General features: G+C 44.1%; 1 protein-coding gene across 1 annotated transcript in view; it reads right to left on the bottom strand.

The window, feature by feature from the left end:
• The window catches only part of clcn6 (chloride channel 6), a 53,011-nt gene that overhangs the window by 7,077 nt on the left and 18,935 nt on the right, over nt 1-26,999 (bottom strand). The window contains exons 6-17 of the mRNA XM_030732882.1: nt 26,355-26,461; nt 23,547-23,673; nt 19,133-19,200; nt 18,826-18,884; nt 13,061-13,193; nt 7,798-7,911; nt 5,699-5,865; nt 4,809-4,917; nt 3,866-3,995; nt 3,287-3,440; nt 1,156-1,312; nt 963-1,069 (exon numbers count right to left, since the gene is read on the bottom strand). Coding sequence (XP_030588742.1) covers nt 963-1,069; nt 1,156-1,312; nt 3,287-3,440; nt 3,866-3,995; nt 4,809-4,917; nt 5,699-5,865; nt 7,798-7,911; nt 13,061-13,193; nt 18,826-18,884; nt 19,133-19,200; nt 23,547-23,673; nt 26,355-26,461 — 1,432 coding nt within the window. The remainder of the gene's footprint in view (nt 1-962; nt 1,070-1,155; nt 1,313-3,286; nt 3,441-3,865; nt 3,996-4,808; nt 4,918-5,698; nt 5,866-7,797; nt 7,912-13,060; nt 13,194-18,825; nt 18,885-19,132; nt 19,201-23,546; nt 23,674-26,354; nt 26,462-26,999) is intronic.

Genomic DNA, 26,999 nt, shown 5'->3' with positions numbered 1-26,999 from the left:
GGGTCTTTTTCACAAGTGACAGGAGAATGGAGTGGGAAGTTAACAGGCAGACTGGTGCGGCAGGAGCAGTAATGTGGATACATACGGGTCAGATCCTGCCACTCTACAGTGATGTAGAGGCAGATACCACTGAGGCCAGTAAGCCTGTGTTTTCTTCTAAAGTGGATGGAATGATGGTAGCTACAGTTTAGCATAAACCAAGAAGAAATCATATACCAACAATGAATAGTAGCCCCTTAACTGGTCAGGGCCCACTGACGGGCCATTTGTAGTCCCTTTTATATGGCAGGCTAGACCCTCCCATTTTTATTGACACCTCATTCGGCCAATCATGTAACTGGCTGCACCAAATCACCTGACAAAGCTACGTGACGCCCTCTGAGTATCACTTGCTCTAGCAAACCCATTTCTTAACATGACTGGCCGAATGAGGTGTCAATCAAAATGGGAGGGTCTAGCCTGCCATATAAAATGCACTTCATTCGGCAGGCAGACCAGACGCGGCCAGTTAATAGGCTATGAAATGGGTTTTTCAGAGCCAATAATAACCAGAAGGCATTATGTAGTTTTTGTCAGGTGATTTTTTGCTGCCAGTTAAGGGGTTAAAGGTCAAGGATGATGCCACCCTGCAAACTAAGGTGCATGCACTGGAGAAGAAGGAAAAACCAAAATCCTAAACACAGACAAACTGATGACTGAACAAACTAAGTGTAGAAAAAGTGTCATTGGGCTGAAGGATGAGAACCACGGGAAAAGTCAATACTGGAGATACTTGAAATTGGTAGCTGAATTGTCCTGGAAAGTTAAACTGCTTTGGGCAAAAGAGGGATACCGGTGCCCACCTGACAATGCTGATCATACGGTTCATCAACCACAAGGGCAAACTGTCCATGTGTGGAGCAGATGTTTTCTGAGACAAACAGCACAGACCAGCACGTCACACTTAAACAAAAAAATCTTACCTGTCCATCTCAACCTCAGTTTCCCACTCCAGCAGTGGCACTCCTCTCAGCTGGATGTGTATATCATAGATGCCCCTGTTGAAGAAATCACCAGTCCACTTGGCAACCTGACAGTCAACACAAAACAATTTGCCACATGAACTCAATCACAGCAGCTAACAGTAGAAAAATGCTGAAATCCATGGCTGTGTACCATTAGTGTAATCATGATGGGCAGCCCGTATGTGATTTCATTGGTGGATTCAATGAGGATGACAGTAAGGCTAATGGTCATTCTGACCACACCTCCGAGGAAGGCAGCAGCTCCAATGAGAGCGAAGGTTCCTGAGTAGATGTCCATTCCAAGTTTCCTATCAGAGGACAGACTCACATTTAGAACCACTGTGTGGGAACTTCAAGACAGAAAATGTTATGACCCTGGTCATAATTTATATTGTGTTCTGTTTTTGCCCGGGGGTTGGTGCTGGTTGTTCATTTTGTTCAGTGTTTTCTATGATGTAAGCTGTAGGTGGTAGCTGGCTGGTGACTGACGGTGCCACCTTTAAATTGGGACCTGACCAGACCAGCTTGGCTTCCCTTACTTCCTGACTGCCAAGCAGATCGAGGTGTGTGAATCTAGAAATGCCTTTGGAGCTGTAAGAGCTAGATTTGCAACTTTGTGCATATTCTCTCAGGTACCTGCAGGGGTGGGAAACCAGTTTCTTTTTAACACATTTACTCCTGTTTATCTTAGAAAGCAGGTAAGAGTCCTGTATTTTTCTGCTGTTTTTTTTGTGGTGATAGATGAATTAGTTTTTTTTTATCCTCCCATGCACAATAAAGCAGGATATTGTCATCATACTGTCCATCCATGAAGTTTGACCTTTGCCTTCTACAGACTCCAAAACCACAAGGAGTTGAACCATGAAATCGGGCATATGTGTTCTTTACTGTTCAAAGATGTGCAGCACAATATTCATATCCCTGGATGTTTAGTACACTGTGGCTGTATTTATCTGAAGAGTAACCAACATCAGGCTGCTGATGCTATGATAATATATGCTAATGAGATGCAGCCTTTTTCTCATGCCGGAGTGGCTTAGCCTAATCATGTGATCATATTGTGCTGCATGATTAGCTACACCTTCTTGAGTTATTGAGTGAAATGGAGAAAGTGGGCGTTCCCCATATCTATCAGCTGACCTCGGTCCCTGAGCAGCTGGCAGGAGCTGACAGTGAGAAACTTCCAGTCTATTTATAGGATCATCAGTTCCAGGCTGCGGCCTGATTGATTAGCCTGTCATGCCGACTTCTGATTGGCTGAGCATCATCTATCATGTTGGTCAGGGATGACTCATGGCCATAAATAGTACAGACTGTGACTCATCATTGAGCAATATTAAAGCCATACCTACTGCTCAGCAATATTGCTCAAATATAAACAACACGGTTGCCTTATGATTATAGTGATGTCATACATAATGCATTGATATCAGCAGATTATGCAGTAATATTCCTGTGCACACAGTATAATATGATGTACCTTATATGTATGCATTCTATCTGGCTTATTGTTATAGATTATATAAATAGAAGGACAGCATGTAGTACACACCCTTGTACAGAGTGCAGTACTTTCTCTGATCTGTTCTAGGATGGTGACCAAAAGTATTTTGTTTGTTGTTTTGCTGTACCCACTGTGACATATTCTACCTATAAGAGAAAAATAGACCAAAATCTTTGGACTGCAAATGTTGCTATTGCACTGTGAGGGGGAACAGGGCAGTCACTTCTATGTTATGTTCTGGTTTTCCCTATGCTGGGGTGTAACAAAACTTTATTCCATTCAATATTGATAAAGACAGAGATGAGACAGCTAAGAGATGAATGAATGATCGAAAGATTGATGACAGTGATTAAAAAAACGAAAAACGAAACACCCCCAACTACTAAACACTTGACCCTATTTGCATAGTAGCAGGCTAATTCTATTGACCACTGTTGACCTTGGCAAATAATTTGGATCCTGATGAGGCCCACAGACCTTAAACCTTTGGGATCTAAACTGTGTACTCTCAGGTTATATATTCATAAAACATAAAGTAAACAAAGGGCAATAACTCTAGTATAAGAGGAGGTGGAGTTATGGTTCTTGTGCTCTGCAGCTGTACTCTTCAATACGTATCTATCCTCCAAGTTTGAAGTCAGTATGCTGCACAGTTACTGAGATACTGTAATGGACAGACAGACGGCAGGAAAGTGATCACCTCTCAGCAGGCGACACAAAAAGTGAGAGAAAGAAACCCAGAAAGTCCCACAGAGAGCATATTCCACTTTGTTCTTACACTTTGAGGACATTGGCAACCAGGCGTCCAAAAGCTGCCCCACACAACAGTGAGGGGACAAAAAGGCCGCTGGGTACAGACAGGCCGTACGTCCAGCAGGCCAGCAGGAAGTACAAGAAGAAGAACACTGACAGAGTCACTGGGCTGAAGGTGCCTATGGGGGAGAGTTAGAAACAAGAGTTAAATATTATAACTTTACTGAACAGAGAAGACTTGAGATTACAATACTGACTCATGGAAAGCTAAACAATACTGCAGACAACATTTAAGTTTATTTAATTCATTAAATATGAACATAAACATACTGAAACATGACCAGATTTCACAGAATGACTTTTTATTCGCAGAAATGAACTTACCTGATGTCCAGTAATATGAAAACACAGGTGAATAGACTTCATTTGAAAGTGCTTTACAGTTTGAAAAATGACCTAAAATGTGACTTCATTGTTCTGCCTCCTCATAATAATACCTAAAAATCCCAGCTGAAGTAAAAGGTCTTAAACTCATTAATGTGTCTTTGAGTAGCAATTATTATTTAAGTGATGCATGGTATGAATGTGTGTGAACTCATCTAACCATCCTGATGGAAGAGCTGATGGATGGCTGCCTCCTGTGGGTTGAAGAACAATGTTGCCATGTCATTGTAGGTCTTGTTTGAGCAGAAGAACTGACGGATGGTTGAGTTGATATCCTCACTGCCAGCCAGCTAAAAACAAACCTCACATGTTAACATGAAACAACACAAACATGATGTTCAGTGTGAGGAGACTACAGAGAGAGCTTCATTTACCAGGGTTGATGCAGGCATCACCACGTTCCACCTAAAATCTGTGCTAGCTACAGTGTATGTAACTATAATTATATCATTACATGACTTAGACACCGACAAGATACAAAAATGGATAGACTGACAATAAAGAGTGAAATGACTTATTAAATTAAGCTGTTGTTAAAATCATCAGCCAGTCTGGGAGGACAACCTTCACATAATATAGTGGCAAACATTCACACATATCGCAGGCAAGAGAAAATATGCAAATCTGGAAGGTTTCAGTTCAATGATTTGGAAGAGTTATATAATAATAGCTAATGATTAAATGCAGAGTGGGGTACAAACAGAGTGAAAGAGGTGAATGAAAAGAAACAGTGCATCATGGGAACCCCTCAGCAGCTTAGGCCTATAGCAGCATAACTAAGGGAGGGTTCAGGTTTACCTGATCCAGCCCTAACTATAAGCTTGATCATAAAGGAAAGTTTTAAGCCTAATCTTAAAAATAGAGAGGGTGTCTGTCTCCTGAATCCAAGCTGGGAGCTGGTTCCACAGAAATACTTAATGTGTAAATGTTGAACTGCCTCATTTGGCCGTAGACAGAGAATTAGCAATTTCAATAAAAATCTCGGAGATGCAACTTGACTCAAAAATGTAAATTTGACACCTTGTAGGTATACTACTGCGTTACAGTAAAAATAGACTTGTGGTGTTTGTGCTCAGCCGTGCAGTGATGAATAAAACACGTACTGTGGTGTTGTGAGTTGTTGGGGTGGACAGGTCACGACATTCACCCAGCATAGAAGCTCCAAATATCACCACTGTTGTCACCATGGTCACCAACAGACTCTCTAAAACTCTGGATGTGAACATTAGAACAGTTTCTGTTACAAGTTAGACACATATTTACCAACAGTTTGCATCTATACAAAACACTGGGTTCACTGAAGAGGCAGTTAGCATTCATTTTTCAGGTATCCTTATTCAGCAGCATATACACATGTAGGAGTTTCTCTTACATTGTTTGTTGCATAAAGCACTTGGAGTGCTCAGCTAGAGTAGTGAAGTGCTATATAAGAACTAGTCCATTTACCACTTACATTGAGAACATTTTAGGGAGCATTTGCACATGTGGAGCAATAACACAGGAACGATCAGGTCAATAATAACTGTTTTGACTAACTACACATCTAACAGGTTAGCTGTTACACACAGACTGAGGAATTGTTTTTAATAAATCACTCGCCGTTGTTTGACAACACAATGCTACTCCTCACACACACTCTCCCTGGTCTGAATGGCCATGTTGTTGCCTGGGGGAATAACGCATACATTACAATAAATTATGTTTGTTCAGATTACAAATAACAGCTTGGCACTCTCATTAGGACTGCCAGTTCATGAATTGCTCATTTGCACTGCTCTTTGTGCATTTTGTTGTTCATTCCTGAAATGAACTGGCTTCATTTGTGCTCACAAATTAATGCATTATCAGTGTATCACCCCAAAAACCTTTTAATACAAGTTTTGCAATCACGGCCTTACATCAAACTGTTCTGCTCAGTAAACCCGGCCCCTAGAGTCACACTCCCATAAATATGACAAATACAGATGATATTTAAGATTGATGAAGCAGTCACCTGATAAACTTAGCCTTAGGATGGATGTGTCTAATGCGATACTTGGCCAGGTTCTTGTTCATGCAGTTAAAGAGTGCCCCCAGAAGGCCACCCACCACACCCATCAGGACAAAGAAGGCAAGATCCACTGCTGTCCACAGGTGGCAGTTCTTGTCTCCATCTGGACACTGATCAGCAAAGGGTTTTCCAACAGGAATGAAATCATACATCATTTTATAATATTTATATCAGGCTGATAACAATGATAATAAAAGAAAAAATCATAGAGCTATATAGAAGATTTAAGTAGCTAACAGATAAGTGCCGTAAAGTCTCACTTCACAGATTACCTCAGTAAACATTTGGCCTAATGAGTTTATGGTATACTTTTAAGTTTTCTTCAAAACAGCATAATGCTGACTTTGTACAGTGTGGCCCATTTGTATCAAATACATGATAAAGGAGGGCAAGCTTCAGGGTGTGGCTACTTTGTGACTGACAAACAGCAACCTGTCAGTCTGGACAGAAACATAGCAATGTGTATCCCAACCTACCAGCAAGGACACTGTTTAAGTCTCTCTTTGTATGCCTTAAAAGGCTCCTCCATTTAATGTCAGCGTTAATGGCGATTACAAATGGACCCTGCTAAACAAGCTAATTAGCTAGGGCTAGAGTCTGCTTATAACTTGGGATTTTCAATGCTAATAGCAATGCTCCTGGTGGGGCCAGCTTACTAACTTGGCCATACCAGGTTAGTAAGCTTTGTTAACCACATAGGGACTCCATAGCTCACCCCTTCATCTTCTCTACCTGCCTACCAAACATTATCACTTCTGGCTCCAAAGAGAAAGATGATAAGCCAGACTGAAGGCTTCAAAACATTAGCGTACAAACCCATGAGTGATGTAACAGTGGCAGTAACAAGTTTCAGCAGCACATAAGGAGAAACAAGCTCCACTAGTTTGTTTAAAGAGTGAGATTAATGTGGAGGCTAAAAGAGAGAATGCTAAAAATTATTCCAAGGCTGCAGATGTGTGGGGAGAAAGGCAACTGCCAAACAGGAGGTGGGATGTCTGCACTGAGGGAGTTAGGGTGGCCTAGAGATGACATCAGACAGGGGAAGAAAGTATTGGTATTGTGAAGGAAAAATATGAGGAGAGAAAAGTGGAATAGTGGGACTACTGGTGATACCAGAGATGATTTTGATAAAGACTGTTTGTTTTTCCAAATCCATGCCTAAAAAGGTCCAAACAGATTATTAGTGATACGGTGGGCTTTGACAGAATTCAATTACATTTTATTTATATTCACAATGACAGTCGCCAGAGAAAACCCAATAATCGGACGACCCCCTATAAGCAGCACTTGGTGACAGTGGGAAGGAAAAACTTCCTCTAACAGGAAGAAACCTCCAGCAGAACCAGGCTCAGGGAGGGGGGGGTCATCTGCTGAGGGGGGGAGCGAAAACAGAAATGAGCAAAGGGGGAGGTGTACCTGGGATATGGGTGTAAACTGGAATTAAAAATGTGTTTTAATCAAAAATGCTTATTTAATGAATCTAGGAGCATAACTAAACCTGAACAAAACACATAATTGTGATTTATGGAAATATTTTTATTTTTAAAGGTTAGTCTTTAAAACTTTAATACGCCAGTGTTTCCCTACCTGCCAGGTTGGTTTGTTGCTGTTGTAGCAGTCCTCAAAGTCAATCAGGTGCTCCTACAGTGAGTCTCTCTCTCTCTCTGTGGATGGACTTAAAGTCTATTATTTTAGAATTTAGGTAGCAATGGTAGTCTTTCTTCTGCTCTCCTGGAGAGCTTGGAGGGTTACTCTAACGAGAACCTGCATCAGATGAAAATCTGGTTTATGTACCACTATGCCAAGCACACCAGAGCAATAGAGGAGAGCAACTACCACCGCCAAGTAATGCCTAAAACGTTGTAGTCAGACTCACTGGAGAGGCACCTGAATGTCATCCAAGAGTGCCACAATAGCGACTTAATGGAGAAGCACAGGACAGGAAAGGCTAGGGCTAGCTTATTAGAACTAAATTCAAGAATTATATAGACATATAAAATATAAAGACATATTTTGTACCACATGGAATTACAGGATGATACCTTGAACTCTCCAAAGTTGAGAAGACCAGGCAGCTGGAAGGAGCCCCACTTACTGAAGTTGATTCCCGAACGGAAGAAGTTGAGGGTAAAAGTTGCTGACATGGAACAGAAGAGCTGAAACAGTAGATAAGACAGGCATGGGAAACAGTTTCTCATACTCAGTGGACAGTAATAGTCAGCGCATAACATACAGCTTGAATGCTCAACTGTGTACCTGTCATGGGCTACCTTACTACATCTATAAAGAACGGCGATTGATCGCTGTAGAAAAAAATTTAAAAGGGGGGGCTCTTGATGTACAGTAACAGTCACAAGTTTGAACACAGTCACCCATGTGTCCAAACCTTTGACTAGTACCGTATGTCTGATCCAAAAAAATGTGGATCAGTTGTGCAGACTTTGAGCTTGAAGTCAAGAGGTTTGATTCCAGAATTTAAAGTCATTTTTACACATTTTCAGATGCTCATAATTGATTGGACAATTGACCAAAAAACAGCATAACCAGGTGAGACTTATTCCCTTGTTATTTCATGAAAAATGAAGCAGACATCACATTTGAAGCTAATTCAAAGTGTCAAATTTGTATTTGTATCCCAGGCCAGCCGAGAGATGCAATCTCTCCAGCTTGTCCTGGGTCTGCCACGGGGCCTCCTTCCGGTAGGACATGCCTGGAACACCTCTCCTGAGAGGCACCCAGGAGGCATTCTCATCAGATGCCTGAGCCACCTCGATTGGCTCCTTTTGATGTGGAGGAGCAGCGGCTCTACTTTGAACACCTCCCAAATGGCTGCACTCCTCACCCTATCTCTAAGGGAGAGGCCAGCCACCCTTCAGAGGAAGCTCATTTCTGCCACTTGTATTTGCGATCTCATTCTTTCAGTCACTACCCAAAGCTCGTGACCATAGGTGCGTGTACGGACGTAGATCAACTGGTAAATCCGCAGCTTCGCTTTGACGCTCAGCTCCTTCTTCACCATGACGGATCGGGGCTGCGTCTGCAGTCGATCTCCTGCTCCCTTCTCCCATCACTCGTGGACAAGACCCTGAAATACTTAAACTCCTCCACCTGGGGCAGCAACTCATCTCTGAGCCGGAGTGGGCACTCTACCCTTTTTTGGCTGAGGACCATGGCCTCCGTCTTAGAGGTGCTGATTCTCATGCCGGCCGCTTGAGCTGGAGGTCACCACCTGATGAAGCCAACAAGACCGCGTCATCCCCAAAGAGCTGAGATGAGATTCTGAGGCCACCAAGGTGGAAGTCTTCCACCACTTGGCTACACCTAGAAATTCTGTCCATAAAAATTATGAACAGGGTCCAGACAAAGAGCGGTTCAGAAGACCCTTATGAGTGAAAAAACAAGGGAACAGTTTACCCTGCCCGGGATAGGGTTACCGGGGCCCCACCCTGGAGCCAGGCCTGGGGAGGGAGCTCGAGGGAGAGCGTCTGGTGGCCAGGCATTAGCCCGTGGTGCTTGGCCGGGCGCAGCCCGAAGAGGTTACATGGGCCCGCCCTCCTGCAGGCCCACCACCCGCAGGAGGTGTCGTAGGGGTCGGGTGCAGTGTGTGTCGGGCGGTGGCCAAGGGCGGAGGCCCTGGCGGACTGATCCCCGGCTATCGAAACTGGCTATTGGGACATGGAATGTCACCTCTCTGGTGGGGAAGGAGCCTGAGCTAGTGCGTGAGGTTGAGAGATACCAGCTAGATATAGTTGGGCTCACCTCAACGCATGGCCTGGGCTCTGGAACTAGTCTCCTGGAGAAGGGCTGGACTCTGTTCCAGTTTGGAGTTGCCCTCGGTGAGAGGCGGCGAGCTGGGGTGGGTATTCTTGTATCCCCCCGGCTTGCTGCCTGTACGTCGGAGTTTTCACCGGTGGACGAGAGGGTAGTATCCCTGCGCCTTCGGGCTGGGGAACGGGTCCTGACTGTTGTTTGCGGTTATGCGCCAAATGACAGTTCAGGGTACCCACCCTTTTTGGAGTTGCTGGGCGGGGTGCTGGAGAGTGCTCCATCTGGTGACTCCATAGTCTTGCTGGGAGACTTCAATGCTCACGTGGGCAATGACAGTGAGACCTGGAGGGGCGTGATTGGGAGGAACGGCCTGCCCGATCTGAACCCGAATGGTGTTTTGTTATTGGACTTCTGTGCAAACCACAGTTTGTCCATAACAAACACCGTGTTCGAACACAAGGATGTCCATAAGTGCACATGGCACCAGGACACCCTAGGTCGCAGGTCGATGATCGATTTTGTAATCGTATCATCAGATCTGCGGCCGTATGTTTTGGACACTCGGGTGAAGAGAGGAGCTGAGCTGTCAACTGATCACCACCTGGTGGTGAGTTGGATCAGGTGGCGGGGGAAGATGCTGGACAGACCTGGCGCACCTAAACGTATTGTGAGGGTGCGCTGGGAACGCCTGGCAGAAGCCCCAGTCCGGGAGATCTTCAACTCCCACCTCCGGCAGAACTTCGACAGCATTCCGAGGGAGGCTGAGGACATTGAGTCCGAATGGACCATGTTCCGCACCTCCATTGTTGAGGCTGCTGCTCAGAGCTGTGGCAGCAAGGTGGTTGGTGCCTGTCGTGGTGGTTACACCCGAACCAGATGGTGGTCACCGGAGGTGAAGGGAGCCATCAAGCTGAAGAAAGAGTCCTATCGGGCTTGGTTAGCCTGTGGGACTCCGGAGGCAGCTGACAGGTATCGACAGGCCAAGCGGAATGCAGCTCGGGTAGTGGCCAAAGCAAAAACTCGGGTGTGGGAGGAGTTCAGTGAGGCTATGGAAAAAGACTTTCGGATGGCATCGAAGCGATTCTGGCAAACCGTCAGGCGACTCAGGAGGGGAAAGCAGTGCTTAACTCACACTGTTTATAGTGCGGGGGGGGGTGCTGCTGACTTCACCTGAGGCTATAGTCGGACGGTGGAAGGAATACTTCGAGGACCTTCTGAATCCCACTGACACGCCTTCTGTAGTGGAAGCAGAGTCTGGGGATGAGTGGGATGACTTGACCATCACTGGGGGTGAGGTCACTGAGGTAGTTAAACAACTCCTTGGTGGCAGAGCCCCTGGGGTGGACGAGATTCGCCCTGAGTTCCTGAAGGCTCTGGATGTTGTAGGGCTGTCTTGGTTGACACGACTCTGCAACATCACGTGGAGATCTGGGGCAGTGCCATTGGATTGGCAGACCAGGGTGGTGGTCCCCATCTTTAAGAAGGGAGAGCGGAGGGTGTGCTCCAACTTTCGGGGGATCACACTCCTCAGCCTCCCCGGTAAGGTCTATGCCAGGGTGCTGGAAAGGAGGGTGCGTCCGTTAGTCGAACCTCGGATTCAGGAGGAACAATGCGGTTTTCGTCCTGGTCGTGGAACGCTGGACCAGCTCTTTATCCTCTCAAGGATATTCGAGTGTGCGTGGGAGTTTGCCCAACCAGTCTACATGTGCTTTGTGGACTTGGAGAAGGCATTCGACCGTGTCCCTCGGGGTGTCCTTTGGGAGGTTCTGCGGGAGTATGGGGTGTCAGGCCCATTGTTGCGGGCCATTCAGTCCTTGTACAACCACAGTGAGAGCTTGGTCCGTATAGCCGGTAATAAGTCGGATTCGTTTCCTGTGGGTGTTGGACTCCGTCAGGGCTGCCCTTTGTCACCGATTCTGTTCATAATTTTTATGGACAGAATTTCTAGGCGTAGCCAGGTGGCGGAAGGCTTCTTCCTTGGTGGCCTCAGAGTCTCATCTCTGCTCTTTGCAGATGATGCGGTTCTGTTGGCTTCATCAGGGGGGGGCCTCCAGCTCGCAGTGGAACGGTTCGCAGCCGAGTGTGAAGTGGCTGGCATGAGAATCAGCACCTCTAAGTCTGAGGCCATGGTCCTCAGCCGGAAAACGGTGGAGTGCCATCTCCGGCTCAGGAACGAGTTCTTGCCTCAAGTGGAGGAGTTCAAGTATCTCGGGGTCTTGTTCACGAGTGATGGGAGAAGGGAGCGGGAGATCGACAGGCGGATCGGGGCTGCTTCTGCAGTGATGCGGACGCTGCACCGGTCCGTCGTGGTGAAGAGGGAGCTTAGCGTAAAAGCGAAGCTCTCGATTTACCGGTCGATCTACGTTCCTACCCTCACCTATGGTCACGAGCTTTGGGTAGTGACCGAAAGAATAAGATCGCGAATACAAGCGGCAGAAATGAGTTTCCTTCGAAGGGTGGCTGGCCTCTCCCTTAGAGATAGGGTGAGGAGTGCGGCCATCCGGGAGGGGCTCAGAGTAGAGCCGCTGCTCCTCCATATCGAAAGGAGCCAGTTGAGGTGGCTCGGGCATCTGATTAGGATGCCTCCTGGCCGCCTCCTGGGTGAGGTGTTCCGGGCATGTCCCACCGGGAAGAGGCCCCGTGGTAGACCCAGGACACGCTGGAGAGATTATGTATCTCGGCTGGCCTGGGAACGCCTTGGGGTCCCTCCGGATGAGCTGGAGGAGGTGGCTGGGGAAAGGGAAGCCTGGGCTTCTCTGCTTAGGCTTCTGCCCCCGCGACCCGGCCCCGGATAAGCGGAAGAAAATGGATGGATGGATGGATAGAAAAATTATGAACAGAACTGGTGACAAAGGGCAGCCCTGGCGGAGTCCAACACCCACAGGAAACAAGTGCGACTTATTGCCAACTATACAGACCAAGCTCTCGTTGCAGTTGTACTGGGACTGAATGGCCCATAACAACAGGCCAGACACCCCATACTCCCGCAGGACCTCCCACAGGATACCCCAAGGAACAAAATCAAATGCCTTCTCCAAGTCCACAAAACACATGTAGACTGGATGGGCAAACTCCCTCTTAAAGATGGGGACCACCACCACAGTCTGCCAATCCAGTGGCACCACCCCAGAGCTCCATGCAATGTTGCAGAGGCATGTCAACAAAGACAGCCCAACAACAGCTAGAGCCTTCAGGAACTCAGGGTGAATCTCGTCCGTCCCAGGGGTCCTGCCACCAAGGAGTTGTTTAACCACCTCAGTGACCTTATCACCAGTGCTGGACGAGGCATCCCCCTCATCCCCAGACTCTGCTTCCACTACAGAAGGCGTGTCAGTGGGATTCAGGAGGTCCTCAAAGTATTCCTTCCACCGTCTGACTATAGCCTCAGGTAAAGTCAGCAGCACCCCACCCGCACTATAAACCGTGTGAGTGAAGCACCACTTTCCCCTCCTGAGCTGCCTGATGGTGGTGCCACTGTGGTGGTGTACAGACAAAATTTCAAAAGTTAACTTAACTGTATATGATAGAGTGACCTACCACTTTCCATGTAAGGGCCTGGTTCCAGAATGAAGAGCCCTCCTCCAGACTGAAGAGGGTGCCACCAATTGGAGCACCAAAGGCAGCAGCTACTCCAGCAGCAGCACCAGCTGACACAAAGTCTCGCTTATCTCTGAAGAACAGATAAGAAACTTGTCAGCCACACCTGACAGTATTTACACAGCTATGGAAGTGTACAGTGTTTAACCCAATTTCCAAAAAAGCTGGGACACTGTGTAAACTAGAAATAAAAGCAGAATTTGGTGACTTGCACATTATTCAAAATCTTTGTATAATTAAAAATAATACAAGGACATCATACCAAAGGTTGAAACTGAGAAATCTGATCATTTGTTCCCTTAAAAGTCCGTAACTAGGACAATTTAGTAATGAATGACTTTATCTTCAAACCCCATTTTCTCTATGTTCAAACTTACTGAAGTTCGAGTTGAGAAAGTAACTTAAAATCTTTATCAACACAATAAAGAGGACAGGGACCATATGGTTTACCATTTGTGCATAGAATAGAATAGAATAGAATGCCTTTATTGTTATTATACAGGATGTACAATGAGATTGGAGGGCCACTCCTGTTCAGTGCCATGTAGTACAAACTTTCTAAAATATAAAATATAAATTAGAACTTCTAAAAATATACAGAAAATAAAATGCATAAAAAATATAGAACATAAGAGAATGTATAAAAAGATATACGTTGTAAAAAATAAAATAAGTGTATACATACAATAATGAAGATGGTGAATATTGCACTTGGTGAATGAATACTGGATATTACACAATATAGGAGTGACAGATATTGTTCAGTATGAATAATATAATATTGCACAGAGATGTGGGTGTTGCACAGTTACAGTGGGTGAGTGTGTGAGTTCAGGGTGGTGATTGCTCTGGTGAAGAAACTGTTCTGGAGTCTGTTTGTTCTGGCTTTGATGCTCCTGTAGCTCCTGCCAGAGGGCAGCAGGTCAGAGGTCAAAGCCAGGGTGTGAGCTGTCCTTGATGATGTTCCTGGATCTGCTGATGCAGCGGGAGGTGTAGATGCCCATCAGGGAGGGGAGAGGGCAGCCAACGATTCTCTGTGCTGTCTTGACTACCCTCTGAAGCCTGACCCTGTCTGCCTCAGTGCAGCTGCCGTACCATACTGTGATACAGTACGTCAGCAGGCTCTCAATGGATGAGCGGTAGAAGGTCAGCAGCAGGTTTGAGTCCAAGTTGTTCTTCCTGAGGACCCTCAGGAAGTGAAGTCGCTGCTGAGCCTTCTTGATGACAGCTGTGATGTTATCTGACCAAGAGAGATCAGCAGAGATGAGGACACCGAGAAACCTGAAGGTGTGGACCCTCTCCACACGCTCGCCGTTGATGTAGAGGGGAGCTGGGTCAGTCCTGTGCTTCCTGAAGTTGATGATGACCTCTTTGGTTTTCATGGTGTTCAGTGCAGGTTGTTCTCTGAACACCAGGCTGTCAGCTTCAGGACCTCCTCTCTGTAAGCTGCCTCATCTCCCCTTGAGATGAGTCCGACCACTGTGGTGTCGTCAGCAAATTTGACGATGAGGTTGTTATTATGGGCCGGACTGCAGTCATGGGTGTAGAGGCAGTACAGGAGGAGGCTCAGCACACAGCCCTGTGGGGAGCCAGTGCTCAGTGTGCGGGTGGAGGAGAGATGGGGGCCCCAGTCTCACAGTCTGGGGCCGGTTGGTTAAGAAGTCCTTTATCCAGAGGGGGGAGGCCCAGGGTGTGCAGTTTGGTGGTGAGAATATCCGGGATGATTGTGCTGAACGCTGAGCTGTAATCCACAAAGAGCATGAAAGCCTAGCTCTGCTGCTGCTCCAAGTGGCTCAACACAGAGTGGAGAGCTGCAGCGATGGCGTCCTCTGTGGATCTGTTTGCAAGATATGCAAACTGATGGGTGTCAAAAGTGTACGGGAAAACCAAAATCTATGATGGCATAGAGGTAGATTAGCGAATATGGCATGTGTAATTTAAACATCTGTAAATACACCATTAATGCTGAGCAATACAGATTTTGGTGTAACCAGACCCTGGGGGAGGCCACAAGCCCATGTACTCCTGGAGCCAGTCCCAAGCCAAGATAAATGGGGAGGGTTGTATCAAGAAGGGAATCCAAGATAAACTATTTGGATGTAGCATGAGAAAAGGAGAGGCAGAGGGTGGAGGTGAGAGTAGGAACTTTAAATGCAGTGATTATGACTGGTAAAGGGAGAGAGCTGCTGATATGATGGACAGAAGGAAGGCAGATATACTGTATGTGCAAGAGACCAGGTGGAAGTGAAGGCAAGGTCAGGTGGTTTCAAACTGTTCTACAATGGTGTAGATAGGAAGTGAAATAGAGCAGGGGTAATCTTTATGGAAGAGTATGTGAATAGTGTTGTGGAAGTGAAAAGTGTCACACAGAATTATGAGTGTACAACAGTCACCTTAAGGCACTTTATATTATAAGGTAAAGAGCCTACAACGTTACAGAGAGAACCCGAACAATTAGGCGAGTCCCCATGAGCAAGCAACTCCTTTTTATCAGGAAGAAACCTCTAGCAGAACCAGGTTCAGAGAAGAGCATCCATCTACTTGGTGGGTAGGGGAGGGGAAGGAGAGCAAGTACGTCCAAGGGCAGTCAGATTCTCTATGCACTGACCTTCTGCTTTCCATATTAATTCTCCTTCACACCTTTGCTTTACCTCCTGACATTTTCCACTAAGGTCAAGGAAGAGCAATTTGGAAAAGAAGGTAGGAGTCATTGACATGCAGAGTAGGGAAGGTAGGCAGTACACGCCCAAAGTAGGCAGTGCCTAGCTTGTAAGTAGTTGCAAAAAATATATATTTTACAGCTAATGCAATAATATTTTATTTTTTGATTTCCAATACCATACAGTAGGTGATGAAGTGGCAGTGTCTGTTACTTTTCATAGCCCAACAAAAATGACTCAACGTCACTCTCTTGTGGGCAGTCTGGCTGCACTAGGGCTACTTTTGCCTTTTCCTGCTTTATTATTTTAAGGATGAGTATTTGTGAATGCTTAATAAGATTCCATATACTTTAACATTTACAATACAGAGGCAGATCACAATACTGCCTTTCAGCGTTTTCATTCAGTACTAGCCAACATAACGTACAACAAGTTCAAGAGAGCTAACACGGAGCTAGCCAGCATCATGACACCTCTAACACACCTTTATACAACTTTTCGGTTTTTAAGTGAAGGGAGACCAATGCTTGACCTACAGGATCTTCAGCAAAGGAAAGCACAGAAAGGTGTTTGCACTTGGTAAAAAAGGAAGAATTAACTTGTACTTGCTAACTATATTATGTGTTAGACTCCAATTTGTTCATGTAAATGGGGAGTCTTCTTCACACACTAAGGTTACTTACAGGGTTCTGTGCTAGGACCAATTTTATTTACATTATACATGCTTCCCTTAGGCAGTATTATTAGAAAGCATTGCATACATTTTCATTGTTATGCAGGTGATAATCAGCTTTATCTATCCATGAAGCCAGATGACACACATCAATTAGTTAGCCATGGCCTCCAGTAACACTGTGAGAAATCTTGGAGTCATTTTTGACCAGGATATGTCCTTCAATGCACATATTAAACAAATATGTAGGACTGCTTTTTTGCATTTGCGCAATATTTCTAAAATCAGAAACATCCTTTCTCAGAGTGATGCTGAAAAGCTAATTCATGCATTTATTACTTCTAGGCTGGACTATTGTAATTCATTATTATCGGGCTGTCCTAAAAGCTCCCTGATCAAAAATGCTGCAGCTAGAGTACTGACAGGGACTAGAAAGAGAGAGCAGATTTCTCCCATATTGACTTCTCTTCATTGGCTCCCTGTTAAATCTAGAATAGAATTTAAAATTCTTCGGGATTCAGGAGACGGACACCCTCTCTATTTTTAAGATTAGGCTTAAAATTTTCCTTTTTGATCAAGCTTATAGTTAGGGCTGGATCAGGTGCTGCAGGACTGGTATGGCTAACAATGTCATGGACACCAAGAGGCCAGTCTGAAAAAAGAGAAAAAGGGTGTTCTACAGCATGCAGGATCATATCAGGGCACAAATGGAGGTAAAATTCAACAACCTGGAAGAGCTTGATTTTTTGGCTTTAGTTGACTGCAAAAATAACCTGTCAGGTAAATCTGATCATATAAAACTGGGAAGCTTGGCTTTATACACCAAGTATTTGATTTTGTCAGGCTAAGAGAAGACCTCACTGGATTACACAGTTCAAATATGAGAGGTTGGTCCCTTGTCTGGTTGAAAACTGACCTTGAACAAACCGTTCCAGAGGCAACAAACCTGCTAAAGCTGGCACTGCCCATTCCAGCTACTATAACATCACCGGTAGGACCTTTTGCTGCCTACAGTTGCAACATCACAACTTTCATCAATTGAAAAAGAGAGACTCATAAAACTGAAGGCCAAAACAGAGATGTTGCCATCATCAACATATCTGTCAAGAAGGTATTTAATATCGCTATCTAAGCTAACTGCACACTAATATCAAATATATCATCTTTAATTCATTAACATTTAGAAAAATTTACATTGTTTTGTGATGCCCTGTGTATTCTGACACCTTTCTATCAGAACCAGCATGAACTTTTTTAGTAATTTGATCTACAGTAGCTCGTCTGTTGGAGTGGACAACATGGGCCAGCCTTCACTCCCCGCATGCATCAATGAGCTTTGGCCACCCATGACCCTGTTGCTGATTCACCACTGTTCTTCCCTTAGACCACTTTTGATAGATACTAACCACAGCAGACCAGGAACATGCCACAAGAGCTGCAGTTTTGGAGGTGCTCTGACCCAGTTGTCTAGCCATCACAATTTGGCCCTCATCAAACTTGCTCAAATCCTTAAACTTGCCCATTTTTCCTGCTTGTAACATCAACTCTGAGGATAAAATGTTTATTTGCTTCCTATTATACCCCACCCATTGACAGGTGCCATAATGAAGAGATAATCAGTGTTATTCACTTCACCACTTAGTGATCATAGTGTTATTCCTGATTGTTGTATGTTTCTATGTCTGGAGACATGAGACAGGCTACCGAAGAGGAGCTGGTTGATAAAAGAAAAATAGGGTTTGGAGCAGTATAAGAATGTATCCTGCAGAGAATGCCAAAAACAAGTTTTAACCTACCATCGTTCACCAATTACAATAACACTATAAAGTGAAATACAAAAAGTATGTTAAACTGCATGCTGCAACCCTAACTGTGAAGTCTTCCCATGCTGTGCTTTATAAAAAAAAAACAGTGAGAGGTGCAGTGGTATTACTAAAGCAGTGGCTTATCCTATCATCAAAGATATGGACCCCATCTCAACTGTGGAACAAGACAGCTTTATACCGCTGCTAAAACTCTTGACCCAAGGCACCACTTAACTATTCAAAATGATTTTATTATAAGTATTAAGTATTATAAAGTTATTAATTTATGGAAAATAATATCTAGATACAGACTGATTAGTGTTATTGAGCTAACAAATATCAAGATATGATTTTTTGTCTATTTCTCCCAGTCCTAATATATTCCAACAAAGCTCCTTAGTAAGAGTTTAGATGCTAAAAGGCCAGATTCAGGGTCTGAACTTTAGGAAAATGTCTTGTTATGTTTCCATTTGTCTTTGTCATTTTACACAGCATTCCAACTTTTATTTGAAACAAGGTTATTCTGCTCAAGACATTTTTTATTATAACCAGATTACTGTCACATACCTGTCACTGCGGAAGTAGGGAAAGTCAAATTTGATCTTCTTGAAAGTAATGCTCTGAAACTGATGGAGAGAAAAAATGTCTGATATGCACAAGCATCAAATGCATCCATATACTCTACTATACTGCACTGTGAAGAAAACTTGAACTGATGGTTTGCCCCTCACTTTATATGTAAAGCCCTTTGAGTGGTCAATAAGACCAGAAAATCACAATGTCAATGTTGGTCTATTTCAATTCATTTTTAGTGTCTAAAGTTGTTTCATTAAAAAAATAATAATAAAAGCTAAGTGACATTGCTTTGGTGTACCTGAGGAAGGCCGGCTCCCACGATGGCTCCACTGTGTATCATTGGACCTTCTTTCCCCACAAAGAGACCTGAGTGAACACACAGAATCAGAGAAGCGGTCCATGTGTCTTCATCACTTCATCATCATTTTCAAAGTCCCAAATGAGCCCAACTTATAAAATTTCCCAATAAAGCACTTCATTGCCGGAGTGCAGACTTGTGATTTCTAGAAGTTCATAAACTAGAGTGGGCTACAACTATCACCCGAGTAACACAGCATGGCATTTGTGACGTCGCATCTCTAACAAAATGTTGTTCCATACTTTGCACAAATCATACATCTCAGAAGAAAAAAATGGTGGGTTGTTTATTTTGAAATTTGCCCAGATTCTCTATTGAGGTTTCTCACTTGAGATCATGCACACAATGCTCAAGAGTGCAAGGGAAACGTGTATTCACAGACTGGTTGGCAGAGACTCCTGGAGGTTGCTGGCTTTCACTGGGTGAAATCAGTTGCAAAGAAGGTGCTGCACCAATAACGTCCTACTTACAGTTGCAGTTGCTAGCACACTGCCATGGTTGCCAGTAATGTTTCATGTTTGTCTGCAAATACTCACTACTAGCTCAGCAGAAGTAGAACTTCAAAAAGTCACAGAAGATTCATCTTCAAAGTAAAAGCTCCTGCAGCCAACATGTTTCAAAAGGCACAGCTGTTACTTTGGTCACACTTTTCATAATTTCACTCCAGCTTGGACTGTAGCTGGACAGTATTTGCAGACAAGTCCGTCAAGTTCCAAACTCAAACAAGTGGCCAAAGCAATTTGATCAGTAATAATACAAAGCAATCACAAAGGGGTTTTTGCCAACCAGTTGGAGGCAAATTGCCTTGCACTTTGGGAGGAACCCCCTTCAATTGGTGCGGGAGTATGAAAGGGTATCAAGGACTATAGAAATGACCTCTGCTTTAACCTGAGATGCAGACAGTCCAGACTGGTTCCCAAGAGTTTGTGCCTTGGGTCCATGGTCAAGGGACACAGAGCTGAGGAGATCTTATGGAACCAGGTCCTGAGTGAACAGACGAGACAGGTTCATTTCACTATAGATGCACTCCAAAACAAGATCAACCAGACCCTGCAGGAACTTACAACACTTTTACTTTCTTCCATCTTGTAGGAAGTTTCAAATTTCATTAACAACGCATGAACAGGCAACACATGAAAGCCAAAGAAAGACAACTTCAGAAATTCCAAACACTGCAAGCAATGACTTACTATTCTGAGCTAATACCAGATCACCTGAACTAAACAGAAAGACAACTACTTCCAGCAGGACAAGTGGGTGAAGAACTTATTGGATATGAACCTCACCTAACTAGAAAAGGATGTGCTAGCCAAAGGTCTCAATATCACCACCACAGCGGACCCACATGACAGCCACAGACATGGTGATGAGGATTAATAAACTGACATAGCCTGAAGCAGAACAAATCACGATGAAGGTTTCAGTGGCCCTCTCCAGTGCAAGAATACCTCCTTCCAACCTCACCATTCAGGAAAAGAAGGTTATCACATCCCAAAGTAGAGTAGAGCAACACCATATTAACAGTTGACAAGGGGAGGTACACTGTTGTTCTCAACTCAACTAATTATCACTCCAAAATTACCACACTCCTCAGTAACAGATACACTTACAAGGTCTCGAGGCAAGAGACCTCACAAATTGCAGCCTGGTGCAATTTTTCCCATTGAAAGGGGAAAAAAGCCACTGACTATGCTACATACTACCGCCTACAAACCCAGGGATGCTACACCCTTCATATATGGACTTCTTTGGAAGTCCATATATGAAGGTCTTCACAAAGAAGAAGTCCCACTCAGACCCATTGTTAGCAGTATAAACTCAGCCACCTACAACACTGCCAAACACCTTGTCACCATCTTAGCTCCTCTTGTGGGGAACACTCCTCAACACATCAAAAACTCCACTGATTTCACCAGCAAGGTTTGCAAACTTGTGCCAACTGTAGATGAAACCACAGTCTCCTTTGATCTCATCTCACTTTTCACTTGTATACCTACAACTAAGGCAGCGGAGACGGTCAGAAAATGACTAAAGCAAGACCCAAAACAACAGTACCAGCTTTACCTCTGATGAGAATTGCAGCCTATTAGTCCTCTGCCTTACCACCACATATTTCAAATACAACAACAGTTTCTAGAGAGCAAGTATGTGCCATGGGCTCCCCAGTATTACCCACGGCAGCCAGGTTTTACATGGAGCAAGTGGAAAGTAAAGCCCTGGGCTCCTTCAATGGGACAATACTTAAAATACAGACAATGCCTGGGTCAAAATCAAAACCCAAGAAGTAGAGGCCTTCACTGAACACATCAACTCAGTGGATAAAAACATCACGTTCACCAGTGAGGATACTAAGGAAAACAGGTCCCCATTCCAGGACGTTGCTGTGCTCACTGACAAGGATGGAAGCCTCAACACTGAAGTTTACCCCAAACCCATATAAACAGTCCAGTACCTACTTTTTGACTCCCACCATCAACTGGAACATAAACTTGGCATGATCAGGAATGTACACATCAGACCTGGGCCTTCATTAAATCAGCGAAGATGGACAGGAAAGAATATCAGACACCAACCAGGGACAAACAGAATCACAGATGAAACAACATTGTTGTCCCTTATGTAGCAGGCTTCCCAGAGAAACTAGGAAGAATTTTCTCCAGGCATAACGTCTAAATGCATTTCAGACCTAGCAACACCCTCAGACAAGAACTGGTTCATCCCAAGGACAAGCGCCGGTCTCTGGCTGCATGACCACAGATGCTTGTCTCTGGATGAGTGATCTGGAACGATCATTGTCATTGTGTGCCTTGTGCACACAATGACAATGAGTTGAATCTAACATCTAACATCTAACATCTAACAAAACACCCAAGCACAAGATAAACAACACAGTGTATGTGGTGCAGTTCTCAGAACTCTACACAGAAGAAATCTAACAGCCACTTCACAAATGCATATCAATGTCACATAGAGGTTGCACCACGTGCCCTGGTGCCCTAATGACCCACACCTTGGCTCATGTGACGATTCACGTGATCAAGGTTCTTCTAGTAGGTTTACAACCCCCAGAACCACCTCCAAAGGAGACAGGCCCTACTAGGGGTTTAATTCTTGGCACTCTAGCCAGGCATTTTAGAACTGAAGAAACCTCTTGGATAAGAAGTCAAACATCTTAAAAAAAACCTAAAGAAGTCCGGTTGCCTTCTTTTCAAGCTCTAAAGACTACTATGACCTGGATGACTGAGAACTTACACAGACATGTTGGGAAATACATGTTTTTCCCTAGCAACAGGTGATTGTCAGGGGGCCACTGACCAGCCTGTACTATAGGCCTGCATTGACTGGGACTTTAGCTTTAGACTTTATCAATTTCCCAGTGACCAGCATCAAGCCCCAGCAACCACTTGCAACCAATCAGGGAAAAATGTATTTGTCCCCTTATGACCAGTGATTACCACATGGCCGCGGACCAGTCTTTAGGCCCGTGTTACTGGGGCCTCATTCATTTGATCCTAGAGTTAACGTCTCGTGGTTAGTGGTCATGTGTCTGCAAAACCTCAATACTATTCCTTTCTCCAACGTCTTGCCCACCTCCTTTGTGCTGTGCAGTTTGACACAGCATTGGTTAAAAAAATCAAATCACATCGACATAGCACCATTTTTAGCAATGTGGCACAGAAAGCTGCTTCTGGAATACTTTTGAAACATGCTGAGTAGAGCCTGGTGGACCTGTAAGTATTGCCTTCAGTGGGTGCACAGCCAGAGAGCTCGTTGAATTCCTAAAGTCAGGCTCAACTCCTGTGGAATGAGCTCACAGTTTGGATTCAAGAGACAAACACTATATCTGCTCCTAAGAATATGCTTTAGACTTTCCTGTTTAATAAAGCTTATAGCGTATAGTCCAACTTACCGTGATGTACTAAGCACTTCTCCACTCTCTTCACTCCTCATGTGTTTATATGCTAATATTGCATGTTATTAACTTTTTCTAATTTTTCCTGTAGTTTGTATTTTATCATGTTTATTCTTTGTGGACAATCTATGCTCAGAAATAAGTCAAAGAGAACATGAAAACTCCATTCAAAAGGACTCTGCACTGCCCCTGCAGGAAGGAAGCAACAGTAGTAACCACTGCAACAGGGGGCTTACGACAGAGAAGGGAGGAGGGCTGTCTGAAAGAAAACCCTTTTCTGCCTATTGACCTTTAATAAGATTATCTGTTTGAATATATTTTTATCTTGTTAATAACATTATTATTCAGTAAAGCTCAAAGCATCCTGAATGGGGCAAATGTGAGGCAGTCTGGCACATTTAATGTGAAAATGTCAGTGACTCCAACCCAAACCCACTTTACCTCCAGCCACACTGAACAGGACTCCGGCAGCCTTGCAGACAAAAGTTTGTAACCGAACAATTCCAGGAATCTTCACTCCATTCAAGTAACTTTTGATTTCTGGAATTCCTGAGCCCGCAGCCACAGGCTGAAAATATGATACAACATGTTAGTGCATTGTCTAGAATCACAAACACATCAAAATGAAACAACATACAACAACCAGTTAATATCAGACTTCATGGCTTCAAGCTTAGAAATCCTGCAAAACAATGGCAATAAAGTACAAGGGGTAGCTGTTTTTACACTAAAAGAACTGAGAACAAGCTCAAGGACTTTTTTTCACAGGAACAGCCTCCTAATGTGGCCTTTTACCTTTTCTGTTTCCATTGCTGTGTGTTTCACAGGACTTACAATGTGAGGTCAAATCAAACGCATAAACTGAGAATTTAAAGCTTGGGCGAGGATCTAAATCACGCTAGATTTTTAAAATCAGATATTATACATGATGAGCTGCCTAAGTTTTCTTTATATTGTGAAAGACTTGAAAAACAAATTAAAGTATAATAATTGTGTGTTATTCAAAAGCTGCTTGGAAATATTAGTTTAATACACACTAGTGCAGGCTAAGCCGATTAGTTTACAGTATTGCTATTTTGGACTGGTGCAGCACAGTCTGTGGTGGTCAGTGTTAGGTTATATCAAGGTCAGCAGACATTCATTTAAATTTAAGCTACTATGTCTGCTTTTACAGTACTGTCCAAAAGTCTTGCGCCCCCCTCATTTCTTTATATTTTGCTTCCAAGGAATCAGACTTGTAATGTTTTAAAGTGTTCTTGAACAATAGTTCTCTGGACTTTCTGAAGATCTTTTAAAGTTTTTCTTTGGACATTGGCTGCTTTTTCCATTCATTTTCAGTTCAGTCCTTGTACCTGAACATTTTCAGAGACATGTTTTTGTCTGAGTGATTCTAGTAAAAAAAAAGCCACCTAACTCAAAGGATGAACTAGTGTTGTGCCTACACATGCACAACTTAGCAAAGAACCAACTTGGTATTGGGTATCCTGCCAAGACTGATGAACTTAGGAACACAGAAAAGTAGTTGCTCCATAGTGTAGTGCTATACACACTTGTCTAACAAGCAAAAGATCCCCAGTTCTGTCCCAGGAGGAGAGACAAATTCCTTTGGGGTTGTGTCAGGAAGGGCATCCAGGGTAAAAAAATGTGCTAAAACAAACATGCGGAGCTACCTGCTATGGCGACCCCTTGTGAATAAGTAAACACCTGAAAGTAGCATAATATAAATGCATTAAAGTATATCAGATTTTGATCAATCGTGTAATATTGTCTGGAAAACAGCTTAATTTTTCAGCAGGACAATGATCCCAAACACTCTGTTAGTGCAGTAAAAGCTTAACTGAATAGAAAACACACAGTGGAACACTATCAGTCATGGATTGGCCTCCCCAGACCTCAACATTATTAAAGAAGAGAGGGGTCATCTTGACAGAAAGTGGAAGAAATGGCAGCAACATCCAAAGAAGAGTTTTGGAATGTCCAAGAAGCCTGAGGAACTATTCCTGAACTTTACTTAAAGAAATTGCAAGAAAGCTGTTTAAGAGAGTTCAGGCTGAAGAATAAAGGCGCAGGGCTCTAGCTAACTGTTGGTCACCCGGCACTGCACCTTGCTGAGATATCGCGCCAGGCTGAGAATTTCAGCTATTAGTTAGCAGGCACTACTATTAGCACCAGCGAGCGGTTTTTCGGTACCGAGGTGCTGTAAGCTCTGTTTTTCCTTATATACTGCCTTTTTATGTATGTTTGCATGTGTTTCAATAAAACACTGCAATTATTTCCCATTTTCCTAGCAAAATACAAAGATATGAAAGGTAATTGAGCCTTTTGCACAGTCCTATATCTTTCTGAATTCAGAGCATAATACAAATTTTTTTATCTTATTTAAAAGTGATTCTTTCCCTATACTGCACCCTTACACCAGATATAGGAAATCGCCCGCCTGCCCACTTTAAGAAGAAGAAAGAGAAGAAAGAGCTTTATTTGTCACATACATATACATGCAGTGAGATTCATTCTCTGCATTTAACCCATCACACACATGGAGTATGTAGTACACACAGCACAGCATGGAGCAGGGGGCAGCCAAGGGGCGCCCGGGGAGCAACCTGGGGGGGTGGGCTTGCTCAGGGACCCACAGTGATGCCAGCCCGAGGATTTGAACCAGGGTCCTCTCAGTGATGAACCCTCTTCTTCTCCCCTTAGGCCACCACTTCCCTCAAGTGGTGGCCTTAACCCCGAGTATTATGATCATATAGTATCACCAGGTGCTAGCCCTAGTGACTTGCAGAGGCCCCCCCTATTATGAGCCTAATACCTCTTTTCCACTAGTACCTACTCGACTGGACTTGATTCTACTCTACTCAATTTTGTTTGTCAATTACAAGTGAGTACCATCTCAGCAAGGCAGCCTGAAGTCCTGTAATGTCACCAACAGGTTTAATTCTTGTGAAGGAGTTGCTCTCATGACTCATCAAGTGACGTCACTCCCTGGACAATCAGTGGCATGCCTTCTGTTGACGTCACATTGACATCAGCTTGCTTGGAACTGAGTAGGTACTAAAAGAGTACCTGGCACCAGGTACTACCACCTAATGGAAAACCCTAAAATCCAAGTCGAGTCAAGTTGAGCTGAGTAGGAACTTCTGGAAAAGTGGCATAAATGTATTATACACACCTTTAATTGTTAGATCAGGAGTAGTAATGGCACAAACAGTTTCAAGTCTATCAACTGCAGTTTGTGAGCAGCCTTACCTCAATAAGAACGAGCACACTGGCAATGAAGACAAAAGTCATGTTGAAAGCCAAGAGTTCCACAAGGGACAAACAGAGACAGCCTTTGTCAGTGCACTTCTCTATAGCTGGAAGCATTCAGTTAAAGTAGAATCACCACCAGCACGAGCAAGGAAATGAGTTTGGTTACAGGAGCAATATAGCATTTACACACAATGATACTGTAACTGTTAGAGCAGCTAAAGCATTTCTAAAGCAGCTTTCCACAGGTTTATGGATGGAATATTCTGCAATTAATGAATGTATATGACTAGACATAAGGAAGCAAAAACACCAATCAAAAATCTCTTGCCATACAACTTGCTCTCAGAGTCAGTCAGCATTCAGATTTTTTTTACCATTCAAAAACACTTCTCAATATCCATGCATCCATCCATCCATCCATCCATCCATGCATGCATGCATCCATCCATCCATCCATGCATCCATCCACCCATCCATCCATGCATGCAACCATCCACCCACCCATCCATCCATCCATCCATCCATGCATGCATCCATCCATCCATCCATCCACCCATCCATCCATCCATCCATCCATCCATCCATCCATCCATCCACCCATCCATCCATCCATCCATCCATCCATCCATGCATGCATCCACC

The sequence above is a fragment of the Archocentrus centrarchus genome, chromosome 7 (assembly GCF_007364275.1).
Source record: "Archocentrus centrarchus isolate MPI-CPG fArcCen1 chromosome 7, fArcCen1, whole genome shotgun sequence".
Lineage (NCBI taxonomy): Eukaryota > Metazoa > Chordata > Actinopteri > Cichliformes > Cichlidae > Archocentrus > Archocentrus centrarchus.
Note: the sequence above shows the minus strand (reverse complement) of the source record. Positions and strands in the feature narration are given on the sequence as shown.